The sequence below is a fragment of the Camelina sativa genome, chromosome 6 (genome assembly GCF_000633955.1).
Source record: "Camelina sativa cultivar DH55 chromosome 6, Cs, whole genome shotgun sequence".
Lineage (NCBI taxonomy): Eukaryota > Viridiplantae > Streptophyta > Magnoliopsida > Brassicales > Brassicaceae > Camelina > Camelina sativa.
The window spans coordinates 22,538,710-22,557,556 of NC_025690.1; the positions used below are offsets into that span (position 1 = coordinate 22,538,710).

The 18,847-nt window shown below is 34.9% G+C and overlaps 1 protein-coding gene across 1 annotated transcript in view; it reads right to left on the bottom strand.

Moving 5' to 3' along the window:
- LOC104699369 (UPF0725 protein At3g19520-like) overlaps positions 11,665-18,847 on the bottom strand; it is an 11,157-nt gene continuing 3,974 nt past the window's right edge. Inside the window, exons 4-8 of the mRNA XM_010414683.1 lie at positions 12,857-12,884; positions 12,554-12,755; positions 12,193-12,311; positions 12,028-12,117; positions 11,665-11,931 (exon numbers count right to left, since the gene is read on the bottom strand). Of these exons, the coding sequence (XP_010412985.1) occupies positions 11,665-11,931; positions 12,028-12,117; positions 12,193-12,311; positions 12,554-12,755; positions 12,857-12,884 (706 nt within the window). The remainder of the gene's footprint in view (positions 11,932-12,027; positions 12,118-12,192; positions 12,312-12,553; positions 12,756-12,856; positions 12,885-18,847) is intronic.

Genomic DNA, 18,847 nt, shown 5'->3' on the forward strand with positions numbered 1-18,847 from the left:
TATGTTTGATAGTATCTTTTGTTTTTGTTTTTCTCCCCTTAGAAAGCTCATATAGACCGTTCGTTTCCTTTTGATTTAGAAAGATTAAATCCTTAATTACGCGTAAACATCTAATCAGAGAAATTGACACACGAAAAAAACATCTAATCAGAGAATCTGACACGACATGTAAAGAACAAAAATACTACTAATTAGATAGTAAAAGCAGACAACTAAATTCTGTTTCACACTAAAATTTATAATGGAAACAGATTGAAGTAGCAACAATCAAATCGTGTATTTCAGTGATAATGTTTTCTCAATCAGGGAAATTTTCTTAAATAAGATTTTGTAGAGACTTATTATCATGGATGATGTTTCAAGAAAATATATCTATTATTATTTTATTTTATTTTGTCTTTTCTTGCAGAAATTGTTTTTGACTTACTCCAGTTTAGCTATACTTTAAACATTTCTGATACAGTTATACCTATACTTGCAAATATTTATTAAAAAAAAAACAGATATGCCATGATGCTAATTACATTTTCTCTCTTTTAAAAAAAAATACTATTTCTGTTTTGCCTTTATTAATGATCACTAGGGACACTTATGCTTGTGGATATATTCTTGTTGTTTTGTACAAAATAGAGTATTCTTTGTACTTAGTACTTACAATATATGTTCTTAGTGTTAGATTTCTTTTAAACTATAGATTAATTGTCTAAAAAGACTTAACAAAAACATTAAACTGAATTAGTTCTTCGCTTGCCATTTTTTCTTTGAAGTAGCACACTATCGTAAACGGCTCCACTATAATATCAACCGCTCGGTATAAGAATTGGTTAAATCTTGCACATGCAAAAAGTGACATTGGGTCCAAATGGTTCAATATTTTTTGTCGTTTTTTTCAATGGGGAAAACACAGTGTTGGACTCAGAATGATTACCCAATTTAGGTGATATACATTTCACTATCTAATCTGACTGAGAGACAGAGTCCTTAACACTAAACCGATATTTTTCTAGCGACAATCGGGGGGATTTTCTTGGTTTAGCTCGTAACAAATGTTTGATATTAATTTATAACAATTTAAAGAAATAGATGGGGTTAATTGGTAGTCGTTACTAGACGGTTAATTAAGTGACTGATTAGTCAATGTTTAAATTTTAATTTAGTTTATGTTCCCTTTTCATAGGAGTAAAAGAAAGGATTTAATTCCTTTGCGTTTCGTTTTAGGTCTTTTAAATTTTATTGCCTTATCATGATAAAATCATTGTAATCTCAAATAGAGTATAGAGTATGTAGCACCCATATGTAGGTTTCGGCGATGGTTTATCCTCTTTAATCTATCATCATGATTCATCTCTGGTTAACACACAAAAGTGTGGTAGTGAAAACGAAATTGAAATATCTAGTTAACACACAAAAGAGTAAACGATAATTCTAATTAAGTAGGAGTAGCTATGATCCAAATGACAGCTTTAGTAGTGGGTCGAACATAGACGGTCCGGTTTCATGCATGGAATGTCTCCATATTGCCCATTTAGTCCACGTGTGTTTAATAAGTTTATCTTTTTTTTTTCACAAGTGTTTAATAAGTTTATCTTGACGTAGAAATGCTTTCTTACTTCTTCCGCCTTTTTCTATAGGAATGATACACCGAAAACATAATTGAAAAGTATCAATCTATATATTTGTACCGATCTTCTTTTGTTGGATTTATAGAATCTTTTATGTTACTTGTACTTAATTTTATGTATTTATTTGGTTTAACTAAACTATTTAAGGCTAAGATAATTAGGTTTCGATTTTGCTTAGTAGGTTATGCCTCACGTGATTAGAGATTTATGTAGTTAGAGGTAGGTAGAGATTTTGGTAAGTAGAGACTCTAGAGTCAAACCCCATTCATTCCTCGTGATCACATTTCCAAAATGAGAGACATTTTTTTTTTTTTTAATGTGTACTTGTCCATGTGTTTATATCATGTGCATGAAGAACCGTTTTAAGCCTTTGAAAAACCTCTAAAATACTAACAATCACAAGAACAAATTTGGTTTACAATTAGGACTTAAGTAAAAACCTAGTTAAATGAAAAGAAAATAAGAGAGACATAAAACTATACAAGGCAAAGAGAGAATCTTGGTAGTGGATCTCATAAGATAAAGCCAAGAGTTAAAGTGGTCCTTGAGGACAATGATGAAGGGTGTCCTTAATTACTGCCTTCAAAGCTTCTATGTTCGGCCTTCATATTCACGTGGTCCGTTTAGTTTCTTATATGTTTGTATAGCCAAATTCATGCATGAGTATGATTATTTAAAAAAAAAAACTGGAATCTTAGAAGAAATTTGTATAATAAAATAAAATAAAATTATATTTTGTCATCAGTGCATTAATATGATAATGTATGAATTATACTTAGAGAATATTATGTTGACAGTGTTAGAAATTTTTTTTATGAATTGACAAAAGATGCATGAATAGTATTGAACAAAATTTAACTCATTCTACCAATTTCGAATATTAAAAGTTAACTTATGGTAATAACAACATACATTTTCTTATCAACAAAGTTTGATTTTGTATAAACTATACAGGTTCTAACATTATGCTCAGTCTGACAGTAATAGAATTAGGAATTGATAAATTTTGGTATCGTTATTTTTGTATCATAAAATATATCATGTTTTAAAATGTGTTTTCTAGAAATGATATTGTAGGTTTCCTACGCGATATAGAGAGTATTAACATGAGTTATGTTAATATTGAGAAATAAATTATCGCATTGCCTCCAAAGATTATGTAGTCATAAAGTAAAATTTTTATGGAGTTTTGTGAATGGTTAACATGACATTTAACGTAGGAGAGCACTAAGAGATAATAATAACTCGGATTCAACTCCGGTTATCACAATATAAACAATTAAATGAAAAAGTGTACATTGGAATAGGTTGGGTCCGTGAAGGAAACTAGTTCACGAGTTCTCTGGTAATTTGAATGGAACAGTTTGTTTCAACAAAAAAAAAGAAAATGCTTGACAGCTCGGTTGCTAAATTTGGTCTAGCTTCTGTGTATTTGAATCCCTTTCTTGTTTATTGTCAAAGAGACAATTGTTTACGACGGAATCACTATATTTTGTTGGACGGAGAATAAAATAAAAAGAAATTTTTTTCAAAACGGCCATCTTAGAAATGAGAACGAAACCGATCCACCACAAAAAGTTGATAGAAAGTGAATGTCATAGTTGATTCCCATATTAAGATATGAAAATTCGATAACAACATTTGCTTCACCAAGACTTACTTACTTTTGAAATACAAAATTGAGAAATAAGAAATCATATATTCTCAAATCAATGAAATATTTTTATAATGTATGGAACAAAAACTGGTGAACTGCGTGTGTAATATTGGTCATGTGTTAATAGTTTGGCCTAAGATCAGACACATCATGGACTGACAATGTGGTGTAATTTGTGCTTCTAAAAGATTTTGTTTTAATCTACAAACCTTGTTTTAAAATCCATGTGAACTATAGGTGTGGTGCGTACACATTATGTTATGTACCAGAGTTTTTCTTTTGGAACTTTTTACTCAGATTCTTTTCTTTATATATTTTCATAGAATATCATGTAAAGAGGAAAAAAAATTATAGTCGTATATAAAGGGTATTAGAAAGTGAAGATCAAACTTGATTCTAGTAGTTTGTAGGCTAAAAGACATTAAAATGAAGTTGACTCTTTGAATTCAACAAAAACTGACTTGACATAGTATATTGATTAGCTCGAATATTTTCGAATATAATATGATATTATATTTGGTGTAATGAGAAATGTATGGTGTATATATTATTTTTGTTCTCCTTATCATCAAATTCTTCACGCCATAGTTGCGGAAGATCTTAAAATATGCCATTTCCATAAGTGGTTATCATTAAAAAGTGTGTATCGCATACATATCATATAAAATAATACAAAAATTTGTAATGAATTGGACGGCATAATTTTTGTTTTTTCTTCTTGCAAAAGGTAAACTCAGATTCCTCATGAGAATACTAATTAATATACCAATATTGATATTCAAGCAACCCATATATTAAAAGTTATCTTCCGGAAACCTGTATAGATTTAATTTGGAAATGAGAATTTTGTTTTTGTTTTTGTTTTTTATAAAATGATTATTTTTCCTTTTTCTTGAATTTTTTTTTGTTTAATAATTGTACTAACTCGTACATGCATGATAGAATCCACTGAAATCGTCTAGATTCATAACACATGTTCTTCGTGTATATTATTATTCCTACATAATCCTACCCTTCCCCAATCCCAAACTATGGGTTTAGTTAGGTTTTAAGCTGTAAATATTTTTCAAAAAACAATTGGTAAATACTTGTTGCGTATTATATATAAATTAATCTACACTACGAGTCTACGATATAGATATATGCATATAAATAATACGTATAATATACGTAACCAATATAATATTATACCCGGATGTGTGACTCGTTTGTCAAAACATTCATGCATTGTAAGTTGATTGACTTCTCTTAGATAACAAAGTTACACCTCAATACGTATATATTTATATATAAGTAATATTATCATAATTTACTAATATTCATAATTATTAATTTATGGGTGCAAATAAATGCAATGTTGTTACAAAAAGAAAACAAACTATAGTTACTCTGATTTTATGCTCTTTACACCTATCAACTATGAAAAACTTTTTAGCCCAAAAAACAACTTATTTTATTGGAAAACACGAAACATCGTAAATTTTCATTCTATAAAACTATAGAGAAATGGAAATAATTTCTTTGTTTTCTGATTGTTTTTTAAATATTATGTTCTGAAATCTATAAATATAAAGAGATCAAACAACTAATATTGATCTGTTTTTTTTTTCTTAATTATAGTTATAATATTTATTGCCGCCTCTTTTTAGCATAGTTTTTAAGCAATGAATAGTTACTGAGAATTTTCATATTCGACCAATGCATTTTTGACTTTTGGTTGATAAATTAACATCTTTTTTGTTTCTTTTCCTGTACGCCTATACATGTATATATCAAGTTCTAAGCCAGTTCACTTCAGTAACTTAAGTTTCTCTGCCTCATATTAGCAAGTTTTAAATCAATGAGATATCCATTATTTTTTTCGTCAGCTTTCGTTTTTTTTTTTCGTTTTCTCATGATGATTACCCTTTTTTCCCCTGACTTCCATGTGTCTCTAACATGAGATGTAAGAAGTGGAGTTTTAGATTTGGTCAAATCTGCCATTTGAAAATGGAAGACCAAAATCAAGGAGCATATCCCTAAAATTTTGAGAGTGATAGAGAAAAATATATACGAGAATTAAGAAATCTCTCACTATCAAAAATCCTTAATGATTTTGCAAAATCCTTTGGGCCTACCAACTATTGTAGGGGCACCAAAAATATAAGTTTTTCTTGGGTGTTATAGCGTCTTGTATTTGTCTTCAATAATTATCAAATTGATTTTTCTAGTTATTAACTCATACAATACGAATTTTGATAGAACTGAAATGGTTCAGAGTAGTTATATAATTTTATATTAGTTGATCTCGCTAAGAAAAACCAATTTCTACTCGTTAAGCAGGGCAGATGAAGGTTTGGTGGACTGGGATCTGGTTCTCTCAAGCCACGCAAAAGTTTTCGCTGGTTGCTTGGTTTGGTGGAGAACCTCATACATACTCACGCTTGCTCACCAAACAATTGGACAAACAAGTTCGAAATAGGCTACTCTCCCTCCAAAGTCAAGACAATGACAAATATGCAGGTTGTATAGCTTTGTGGTTTGCAACAAGATGAATGTTTAGATTTTGGTAGATCTTTTTCAACACCTTAAACAACCGATGCACTTAATGTAAAATAAAAAATAAATTTGAATAAATTTTACATATTATTCAAAAAAACAAACCAATTTCTAAAAGTTTGGTTGGTTTAGCAGTCGAAAGTATTCCAGCATAATAATTTTGATCAAATCGGCTATATTAATCGACCAAAAAATATTCTTCATCACTTTCTTTTACCTAAACTACGTCCGATTAATTATTTTTAAGGTGCACTTAGTATATACACATACTAATTTTTATACTAAATAGGCTGTGTTCTTTTCACAGTCGCCTGCGACAAGAAAATAATACTGTTACGGCAACAAATTCAATACAAATGAGTCGCGACTTTAACGACAAGCAAAAACGGTTTTTAAAATCGATGCTGGAATTTCCAGACACTGTTGAGACTCTATTCTTTTTTATTTTTTAGTCGATGCGACAACAACGGCTCCCTACTTTACTGGACTGCAAACCGTTTTGAGCTTTTTAATTGTCTCACAGTCGCTGCATCTGCGACTGTAAAAAGAACACGGCCATAATCTTAAAACGCTCCAATTTACTATATTAAGTCTATAGGTAAATGTGGTAAGTAAAATACAAGTGTGTGTCCCAAGTTCGTTCTATTTTCTTTTTTTAAAATTTACTATAGATTAAAATTTTCTCTAGTCACACTACAAAATATAAGATATGATTACTTTATATTTAGAGTAACTTTAAATTTTTACACCATTTTTTGTAAAATAAAAAACAGAGTAATAGATTGAAGTTAAACTCTATTGTATATAAAAATTACTCTATTTTAGAATTAAAATAAATAGATGAATACATTGAAAATGGTCTTAAACTTCATTGGTTTTTAAAAAGATCACTTATCCGTTTTCATATTGTAGTAAGATTTGTACATTAGAAGTTCTGACTGCTTTAACTAAATAAATAGCCAATGATATATCGACTTAAAGAGTATCAATCAATAACAATAGTGATCATGCAATGCTGTGGATTATCCTCTACATGCACAAGTATAAAGAATTTGTACTTGACATAGACCACCGCACCTGCATACAAATTGTGAGAGCAAATGTTCCATTAATAGGTCGAGGACCAATGGGGACCCAAAATAGCTCAGCCAATTGAATCTCGAGATAGCGAAATGAAGTTCCAGTTGCAATGCTTCATAAAATAATTGAGTATACCTTTTTTTTTTTTTTTTTTTTTTTTTTTNCCCTTATTTTTGTGTTATTTTCTTTTTAAACTTTGTGTGGCCAATTTATTAGAAACACTTACTTCTCAATGAGGCAAACGTAACTTTCCTTTATTGTTCCACATTGTTGGCTATAGCTGCTAGTGGTGTCCAAATATGAACTCATTATCCAATTCTCTCCTTTTAATATTTCTCACGTGTAGACATTTTTAATTTAAACTGAAAATTATGGCTATACATTAATATATCGGGCCGTTTCTCGTAGACATTTTTTTTTTGTCAAAGCCGTTTCTCGTAGACATATATATCAACTTAGTTGTTGTTTTTTGTTAAGGAAATTTAATATGATATTAGTTATTCAAGTTGTACATGGAAAATAAAATAAAAATACATATTACACAAATGTTAATTGTATGAAAGCTGGTGCCGTTATACAAAACTGCATCTACATATATGAACTAGGACAAACTGATTAAGTTATACTTTCTAAGCAATAATGATTATACATGTGCCTTACTTGATGAGAATATCATGCGCATGTAATTGTCGAATGATGACATGCTTGAAGACTCGTTTCAATTTTAGATTATTATACTATTTTTTCGTAAGTCATATCAATTAAACATGTGAACGATCGGTTAGATTCTTCCAAAACATAATGGGAAGTGAACTAATGTGAATGCGTAATGGTGTTGTTACGTCAAATTCTTGAGATTATAATGGTTCGATAAACTCAAAATGGCGACCTCATTATCACATCAATATCATGCATAGTTTTGTTTGTATGTCAACGTAATTTAATTGTCGGTATGAAACTTAATCGTTGTTTTATGTGTTTAAGAAAATGTTGCTATATATGATCCGGTCTATGATTTTGCGATAATTGTATATATATTAGATTATGTTTCATCGAATTGTAGATTAACGAAAGTGTGTAAATGCTAATATTATCCAGAGATATGTATATATATACACACACACACACACACAAGTGCCATGTGATTGCAAAATGGTGTGTATCCAAGTTCCTAGTCTTCAAGGGGACCAAAGTGTTCGATCTCATCCATTATTGTTGTTTTTCCATCTTCTGTCTCCAACCCCCGAAACTTGATAACCTCATTTTTGTGTAAGGGGTAAAATTATGAGGGTTCAGATGAATGATATAATTAAGTTTCATGGTTTAATTAACTGTAGACTAATCATGAAATTTCTACGTCATGTGAATTGTGCATGGATCGATTGCATATTATTTGGTCGTAATCGATCAACAAATAGTAATAGAATATTGAAACGTCAGTGCTTGATGGTAGTACAAGTTACAGAAATTTGGTAGATATGTAGTTAATTGACTAAATGATGTTAGTCCAATAATTAGTTTGATCATTATCATAAATTAATTATTGTAGCTCATTTTTAATTTTTTTGCATAATGATTGTAAGAGAATTTATCCCACAAATCAATCAAAACATAGTAAATAAGCAATTACTGAACCTAAGCTAGCTAGTGTTTTTGTCTGTTTCTTCACAAATGGTTGCTGACAAAAACAAAGATTCTTTGTCATTTCTCCAACTGCTAATCGTTGTTTGTTGTCAATTTCAACTACAAATCCTCAGAAAACCCACTACTCTATAAGTATCTTCAATTCCTCTAATTCGTATTTTGGCTCAATTTTTTCCTTTTAAATTTCGACCATTTAATCATTCTCCCCAGCCTTCCTAGCTAGTGAATATATGTGCCTAGTTACTAGTCCTTTTGTTTTGAACAAAAAAAAAAAAAGTTACTAGTCCATTTGCTTGAAGTGGAATCTTACGTTTAAAGAAAAAAAACAATTGGATCTTACACATTCTCTTTAACTAAAATTCCTCAATATTAATAGGGAACCCATATATTTTTCAAAAAAAGAAAAAGAAAATAGGGAACCCATATATATATATATATATATATATATATATATATATATATATATATAAACTCCAATTTGAAGTTATTACAATATTTTTTTTTTACAAAAATTACCTCTAGTTTGTTACTATTATGTATTATCAATCAAACCCGTTTTTACGATTTAACCACATATAATTTCTTAACTGGATAAATCTAAAAGGCAAACGTCTTTGTCATATTCTCAAGATTTTGAGGCAATACAATACACAACTCCATACCACCAAATCAAGAACAACATCATCTTCCATAAGTAATGAATCTCCTTATCTGAGCCTTGTGATATCTTGCATTTTTGTGAGTTTTAGAGCTCATTTTAACCTTGGTTTGATGCATAATCATGTCATTTTAGGTTGTTTAGGTTGCATATTGCATCAAATGGTTATTTTCAGTTACTAGAGTGGAGATGAGCAATAAGATGATGGATTTGGAGGATGTTGGAGCAAATGGAGAAGCATTGGAAAAAAGTGAGAAGTTGAGGATTCGAGCAGGAGCATTTTGGGTCCAGGCCTTTGGCCAAGAGGAGACCGAATGGAACATGCGGGGACACGTTCGGGCAAGCAAAAACCAAAGAGGTGCATCGACGGATGATCGAAGTTTTTGACAGAAGACCTTTGGCCACCACCTTCGGTCAAGAGCATACCGAAGGATCCCTTATTGAGGAAACAAAGTTTTCGACAGAAGATCCTTCGGTCGAAGCCTTTGGCCAAGACCAAATGAAGAATCCCTTCGTTCATCACGTTTGGTAGACTCCAAACCGAAGGATCGTAGACTTCAAAGAATGAAAGAAACGACCAGAGACCCCTTCGGTTATGGCCTTCGGTCAGAGGCTGACCGAATGAGTCCTTCGTTCACACCTGTTCGGACAACCACCAACCAAAGGAGACCAACCGCCTAGACTTCCCATTTCCCAACCCAGTTTGTCCCAGGTCGACCCGGTTCGTCTTGTTTTTCCTAGAAATACATTAAACCTATTCTAGAGAGATCTTATATTTGTTTTAGCATTTTTTAGGGGTTTTCAGCTTGTTTATCTAAGTTTGTTGGATCCTTTGTTTATTTCCAAGTTAGTAATAGTGATTTCTCTTTTGTTTCCTCTAATCTATAATTTATAATTATGATTTCACAAAGAGAAAACTTCTACTTTTGTGTGATCATAACCATGAGTGAGTAGATCCTTTTAGAACTTTATATCCTCCCCAAATACCCAAAGTTTCACTATCCTACTACACTTAACACGAAAACACCAACCCATCGGCCCTCTACCTAAGATAGCCTTCCACATTAATATGGGAATACCCTAGATACTATCTTGGCACTACAACCTTGTACCCTTCTTACCAAAAAGCATGTCATACTCACTAGTCCGCAAATTCAGAATCAAATGGTGGGGCAAATACAACCTCGACCGCTGCGTCTTAACCAACTTGGAGAAATGGATTCAAACACATCAACAAATAAAGCAACCCATAGATACAATATCTTGAGCTTTACCACCTATTCAAACAAAAACCTTGCCCCTCAAACCACCAAGTCCTACAGAATCAACTACTTCATCCTCCAGATCCAAGAAAAATAGAGGCAAACAAAAACTCAAGAAACTCTTCGAAACAATTGCGATGCAAATATCCTCCTCGGACGACAAAGATGATATGATGATATCACACAAGACAACAATACACAACATGGTGATCGGCGGACCACTATCATAATATCAATTCTAAAACATCGTTATCCGACAAAAATAAATAAATAAATAAATAAAGAAAATATAAGTAAATAAATAAATAAATCGAAAAGTCAAAAAAATAATACTCCTCTGTAAAATATATATCTACTGCCTAAGTTTTATGTATATATACATTAAAAAAATGTATGCTATAGCTCTTTAATAAATCTGCTTGTATTATAAGTATTCCACTTATATATAAACAAGAAAGAAAATATACATATATATATATATATTTATATATTTAGTATATTATTTTGTAAAAGAAAAAAAGATAGAAGCTACCTCTCCCACCGACTCCATCAAATACTCCATTTTTGCAACAGTTCAAATTTAGTGAAATAACTAAATTATGCAACAGTTCAAATTTGTCGACAAAAGGACACGTCATACAATTTTATGACAGGACACGTCATAAAAAACTAAATTATGCAACAGTTCAAGACCAAGAAATGAAGACTTCAAAACTAAATAACAAGACAAGAACTTTAATCAAACAAAGGCTTACTTATCTCATACAATTTCAAAAAAGGACACGTCAACAATAACTTACGCAACTTCACACGTCTTTGTATAAATAAAAAAGAGTAGTAGGAGAAGGCAGAGTGTTTTTAGCAATCTTTCACAAATTCCCTACACATCCTACTCTCTGGTTTTCATAATTGTATTTTCATATCTTATCTCATGTATTTCATATCAAGTTTAATAAAGTAAGTTTTAAATCAACGCCTTGTCTATATTTTGAGCTAATCGTTTTATTTATAATTTCATCTGAACTATAGTATTACAATAATTACAATAAGAAATAAAATACCAGCTAAAAGAACATCAATTAAGTGATCCACAAGTCACAAATAAAATTAGAAAATTAAAAGTCGAACTACTAAACCAAGTATGTCCTAAACTCCCAAATACCTTTTGGGAAAGAATAAAACAAGGACTGTGGAGCCAAACGCCTACGGACCTGAGCCATTTTTCAGAAACGTTTTTGCATACTGACCATCAAACTGGAGAGTGAGGTGTCCAGTATTCTTGTTGAAGGTTCTTCTAACTATTGCAATGCGGTGAGCGGGACGAACCTTAGGAGGCCGAGCCTTACTTGGGTAGTATTTGTACTTTATGTAGAAATTTGCATTTTTGGCCTTGAGCCTCTCACTCGAAGGCTCCACATTATCCTTGGTTTCTATAGCTACCATCACAATCACCAGATTTGATAGCTTGGGCTGCAACAGAGTTAAAAAAAAAATAACTGCCTTATTATATTTATTATCAATGGTCACTGAAAAGAAAAATAAAGAAGAAAAGAAAAAGAATCATACATTTTTAGGCCGCCACAAATTCGAAAAGAGGAATGCAAGTTCCATGTATAGACGAATCCAGTCATATTTCCGCAGCTCTGATTTCTTTAGCTGCAAAATCAAAAGATATCAGTACTGGACTGGACTTTGATGAGTAAAAGCAAAAGTGAAATCTCCAATCTTTACCAAGTGAAATCGTTTCTTATCATAGAAAGCATTCTCTGACAACGGCCACTCAGGCAATCTACCTTTGTAAAAATCATCTACCGGTTCAGGATCCAAATTTTGCCGTCGCAAGGGATTCCCTAGACAGAAAAAAAAAGTCACAGCATAAATCCATAAAGATGAGCTAGTCCATAATAAATAAAGATGAACTAGTTACAGAGACAGATTATAAACGAGCGAAATGTTTAAAAGGAAAAGTTTAAATGATGACTAGTTCAAGAAAAATTAGAGTAACTAGTTATGAAGAGATGATTGGAATCGGTTATTCATTCAAAAACAAGGTTATTCTATTCTATTATATATATAGTACCAAGACTTTTACCTTGTGCTTCGGTTTTAGGTCCAGCAATACTGCAAGACAGTTTCTTGATGTCAAAGTCTTCGTCAACAACCCTTGTCTGAAAAGTTAAGAGGGAATTGCCTGCATCTGGATCCTTCGCAACCAATGTTAAATAGTAGGCGGTATATACTCTGCTAGGTCGGTAATTGTATTTCTCTATGTAACTGAACTGCAAGTTCGTCCCCTATATGTATATATCAACAAGAATTGATTAAAAGAATCACTCGATTGTAATGAAAAAAACAAAAAAAAACGCAAATATACAAGAGGGGACGCATTTTTCACCTGTATCATATTGTACCTATGGATCCCCTAAAAGCAACATCAGTTTGCTTCACAACAAAACAGAGTCTGCAACCAAGTCAAGTTTGGTTTTGAACAAGGCCTCAATTGCTATCAAGCCCAGCAACCAAACTGCAAAGCCCAATGCCAATGTTAAACCTGCAGTCAGCCTTGTCTACAACGGTAATAATGTGTGTGTTGTACAAGCAGCCAAAAGTGAAAGTTGCAGGAAGCTCCCACCTACTCTGTACAATCGTTTTGGACTCTTGCAGACTCTAGGTGACAGTGATAGGGTTGCCAGCTATAGTGTAGCGACAATGTGTGCTTAGGCTATTTAAAACAAACCTCTGTCATCTCTTTGTATTCATTCAAGCAGTATGCAATAAGAAAAATACTTTTGTTTCTCTGCTCCATTCTTGTTTTCTTTTCTTATCATGGTATCAGAGCCATAAAACCTTAACAGGTGTTAAAATGGCTGAATATCCAGATTCATATCTGTTTCCTTCCAATGTTCATGTTGCAAGTTTTGTTACTCTAAAACTCAATGATTCAAATTATCGTCTTTGGAAAACTCAAGTGGAGTCTCTTCTCAGCAGTCAAAAGCTGCTTGGTTTCATAAATGGCCGCTATCAAGCTCCGCCGAAGGTCGTTGACAAAACAGTTGGTGACACAGTTTGAGCCACTGAAAATCCAGCCTATGAAGCCTAGTTCTGTACGGATCAACTAGTCCGCTCCTAGATCTATGGTACTCTGACTGAAGAAGCACTTGGTGGTGTCTGCAATCTCGCTACCTCTCTGGCTGTTTGGACTTCCTTGGCTAACACCTACAACCGAAGCTCCATAAGTCGAGAGTTTGAGCTCAAACGCAAGCTTCACTCTATCAGGAAACAAGGTAAAACCTTTTCTGCGTATGTGCGAGAATATACAGCTGTATGTGACCAACTGAGTTCTATTGGAAAACCAGTAGAGGAATCTATAAAAATCTGTGGCTTTCTGCTTGGTCTTGGAAGAGAATACGATCCTATTGCTGCGGTTATTCAGAACTCCATGTCTCGGATTCCTACACCAACGTTTACTGAAGTACTGTATGAGATTGAAGGTTTCGATACCCGTCTGCAGTCGTATGATGGTGATGCTGTTGCTTCTCAAATGGTGTTCCACACTCCTGCTGCTCAGACTCAAGAAGTGTTTCAAGCTTGTCAAACCAAAAACTACAGAGGCCGTGGGGGTTATAACAACAGATCTGGTTCAAACCGAGGAAGAGGTGGTTACTCCTCTCGTGGACGTGGTTTCTATCAGCAAGCTGTCAGTTCTGGTTCAACTCAACAATCTGGTGCTACAAACACTCGTCCAACATGTCAGATATGTTGTAAAGTGGGTCATACGGCTGCTAAATGCTGGAATCGTTTTGACAACAACTATCAAGGTGAAAATTTGGCTCAAGTTCTGGCTGCTTTACAAGTATCTGATTCCTCTGGTCGAGACTGGGTTCCGGACTCTGGTGCTACATCTCATGTTACCACAAATGAAGCTGCTCTGCAACATGCTACACCATATCAAGGTACTGACTCTATCATGGTAGCAGATGGAAATTATCTTCCAATTACGCATGTTGGCTCCACTAGTCTACCAGATTCCACAGGTAGTTTGCCTCTCAATGATGTTCTGGTTTGTCTAACAGTCAAGAAATCTCTATTGTCTATATCTAAGCTGTGTGATGATTACCCATGTGGTGTATTTTTTGACTCCCACAAGGTTTACATTCTGGATCTGCAAACCATGAGGGTTCTAACAAAGGGACCAAGACGTGAGGGGCTCTATGTGCTGGAGAATCAAGACTACAAGATCTTCTACTCAAATAGACAAAAGGCCACTGACGACTTAATTTGGCACCATCGTTTAGGTCATGCTAGTCAGGGAGTTCTCCAGCATCTTCACAACAGCAAGGCCATTTTAATCAATAAGAGCAGCATCAACCCCATTTGTGAACCTTGCCAGATGGGGAAAAGTTGATCAAATTTACCGTTTTCAGTTTCAGAGTCTGTTTCAGTTGAACCACTAGCTAAGATTCACTGTGATCTTTGGGGACCTTCTCCCATTGAGTCTGTACAAGGTTTCAAGTACCATGTGATATTTATTGATGATTTTTCTCGATTCAGCTGGTTCTTCCCACTCAAGTTAAAGTCTGATTTCTACAACATATTTCTGTTGTTTCGAAAACAAGTTGAAAATCAGTTTGATAAGAAGATTAAATTTTTTCAAAGTGATGGAGGGGGTGAATTCATCAGTGCCAAATTCAAGCAACATCTTGGTCAGTGTGGAATCAAACATCAAATCTCCTGTCCTCGCACTCCACAACAAAATGGAGTTGCAGAACGCAAACATTGACATTTCATTGAACTGAGTCGATCAATGATGTTTCATAGTCATGTCCCTCTTCAGTTCTGGGTTGAAAGTTTTTTCACAGCTAATTATCTCTGCAATCTGCTACTAGCTGTTTCACTTGGTCTTCGATCACCCTATGAAATCTTGTTTCAACAAAAACCGGATTATACGTCGCTTAAGAGTGTTTGGCAGTGCCTGCTATCCTTGTTTACGACCTTATACGACTCACAAGTTTGAACCACGTTCATTGCAATGTGTGTTTTTAGGCTACAATGCAGCTTACAAGGGGTATAGGTGTTTATATCCACCAACAGGACGTGTGTACATTAGTCGTCACGTGATTTTTGATGAGAGCTTCTTCCCATTTCAGAGTAAGTATAATCATCTGCTGCCCACTTACTCATCTGCACTGTTACAAGCATGGAAAGCTGCTACTCAGACTACAGTGACTGTTCCCCAATCTGATCATTCGACAATCCTCTTGCAAAAGCCTCTACCACCAGTTGCAGAAATGGAGCCTGCAAACTCTACAGAGCAGTCGGAGCATAACAACACTACAAAAACTTCTGAGGTTTCCTCTGCAAGAGATACAGAGGATTCGATCATTGAGCATGACAATAATGCAGAAGTCTCTGAGATTTTCTCTGAAGAAGCACAACTCGAAGACAATCAGGAGACTACTCAACAATCATTTCAACCTGCAAATGCTCATCCTATGGAAACAAGAGGCAAATAAGGGATCAGAAAGCCAAACCCAAAGTACTTACTCATGGCTAATCCTCACAAACCTAGCGAGCCAAAAACGGTAGCTGAGGCTTTGAAAGACCCACGGTGGACTAATGCAATGGGTGAGGAAATTTCTAATCAACGAGCATGTCGAACATGGCACTTGGTACCACCTTTACCAACTATGAATATACTTGGTTGCAAATGGGTGTTTCGCATCAAGCTTAATGCAGATGGGTCTCTTGACAAATTTAAAGCCAGATTGGTTTCCAAAGGGTATCATCAAGAGGAAGGTGTGGATTTCCTTGAAACATTTAGTCCTGTTGTTCGAACTGCAACAATAAGGATAGTTCTTGGTGTGGCTACAGCAAAAGATTGGCCAATTACTCAACTTGATGTCAAAAGTGCATTTCTCCATGGAGACCTTCATGAGGACATTTATATGGAGCAGCCTCCTGGCTTTGAAGATCCACAGTATCCTTCCCATGTATGCAAGCTGGACAAGGCCATTTATGGCCTCAAACAAGCTCCAAGGGCCTGGTTTGATAAATTCAGTACCTTTCTCCTTGAATATGGTTTTACCTGCAGCAAGGCTGATCCATCATTGTTTGTCTATCATCATAATGGTGATACACTGGTGCTTCTATTATATGTGGATGACATTATCTTAACAGGAAGTAATACAGNGAGAGCTTCTTCCCATTTCAGAGTAAGTATAATCATCTGCTGCCCACTTACTCATCTGCACTGTTACAAGCATGGAAAGCTGCTACTCAGACTACAGTGATTGTTCCCCAATCTGATCATTCGACAATCCTCTTGCAAAAGCCTCTACCACCAGTTGCAGAAATGGAGCCTGCAAACTCTACAGAGCAGTCGGAGCATAACAACACTACAAAAACTTCTGAGGTTTCCTCTGCAAGAGATACAGAGGATTCGATCATTGAGCATGACAATAATGCAGAAGTCTCTGAGATTTTCTCTGAAGAAGCACAACTCGAAGACAATCAGGAGACTACTCAACAATCATTTCAACCTGCAAATGCTCATCCTATGGAAACAAGAGGCAAATAAGGGATCAGAAAGCCAAACCCAAAGTACTTACTCATGGCTAATCCTCACAAACCTAGCGAGCCAAAAACGGTAGCTGAGGCTTTGAAAGACCCACGGTGGACTAATGCAATGGGTGAGGAAATTTCTAATCAACGAGCATGTCGAACATGGCACTTGGTACCACCTTTACCAACTATGAATATACTTGGTTGCAAATGGGTGTTTCGCATCAAGCTTAATGCAGATGGGTCTCTTGACAAATTTAAAGCCAGATTGGTTTCCAAAGGGTATCATCAAGAGGAAGGTGTGGATTTCCTTGAAACATTTAGTCCTGTTGTTCGAACTGCAACAATAAGGATAGTTCTTGGTGTGGCTACAGCAAAAGATTGGCCAATTACTCAACTTGATGTCAAAAGTGCATTTCTCCATGGAGACCTTCATGAGGACATTTATATGGAGCAGCCTCCTGGCTTTGAAGATCCACAGTATCCTTCCCATGTATGCAAGCTGGACAAGGCCATTTATGGCCTCAAACAAGCTCCAAGGGCCTGGTTTGATAAATTCAGTACCTTTCTCCTTGAATATGGTTTTACCTGCAGCAAGGCTGATCCATCATTGTTTGTCTATCATCATAATGGTGATACACTGGTGCTTCTATTATATGTGGATGACATTATCTTAACAGGAAGTAATACAGATCTCTTGAAGCATCTTGTTGATTCTCTTGGTCAACAATTTTCCATGAAGGATCTTGGCAGCCTGCATTATTTTCTTGGAGTTCAAGTGCAGATGACTTCAGAGGGAATGTTTCTCAGCCAAACCAAGTACGCTGAAGACATTCTACATCAAGCAGGTATGGCTGCGTGTAATCCTATGGCCACACCACTGCCTCTGCAATTGCCAGCGAACAAAACAGGCGATGAACTCTTTCCTGAGCCTTCGTATTTTCGCAGTTTTGCGGGTAAATTACAGTATCTTACTCTGACGAGGCCAGATATTCAGTTTGCAGTCAATTTTGTGTGCCAACGAATGCATACACCAACAATGGCAGATTTCGGTCTTCTTAAAAGAATACTGCGATACATAAGAGGCACCACCATGTTTGGGCTGCGTCTCAACAAAACAAGTTTTCCACCTGTGCTTGCGTACAATGATAGTGATTGGGCAGGCTGCAAAGAAACAAGGAGGTCCACTACTGGTTTCTGCACGTTTTTAAACACCAACATCATCTCATGGAGTGCAAAACGTCAACAAACTGTTGCCAGATCTTCGACTGAAGCTGAATACAGAGCGATGGCTGAAACTGCTGCAGAACTCACCTGGATCGCTTCACTTCTCAAAGATCTTCATGTCTCTCAAACAGGTCCTGCAATCCTGCATTGTGACAACCTCTCTACAGTTCATTTCACAACTAATCCAGCCTTTCATGCCAGAACCAAACATTTCAAGACTGACTGGCACTACATCAGAGAAAGAGTAGCTCTTGGTTACATTGAAACTCGACATGTTCCTGCAGCTCTTCAAATCGGTGATATATTCACCAAGTCATTACCCAAGCAGGCATTCACTTTACTGAGAGACAAATTTGGAGTTGGTGTTCCACTCACCTCAAGTTTGAAGGGGGGTAAAAGCAACATCAGTTTGCTTCACAACAAAACAGAGTCTGCAACCAAGTCAAGTTCTGTTTTGAACAAGGCCTCAATTGCTATCAAGCCCAGCAACCAAACTGCAAAGCCCAATGCCAATGTTAAACCTGCAGTCAGCCTTGTCTACAACGGTAATAATGTGTGTGTTGTACAAGCAGCCAAAAGTGAAAGTTGCAGGAAGCTC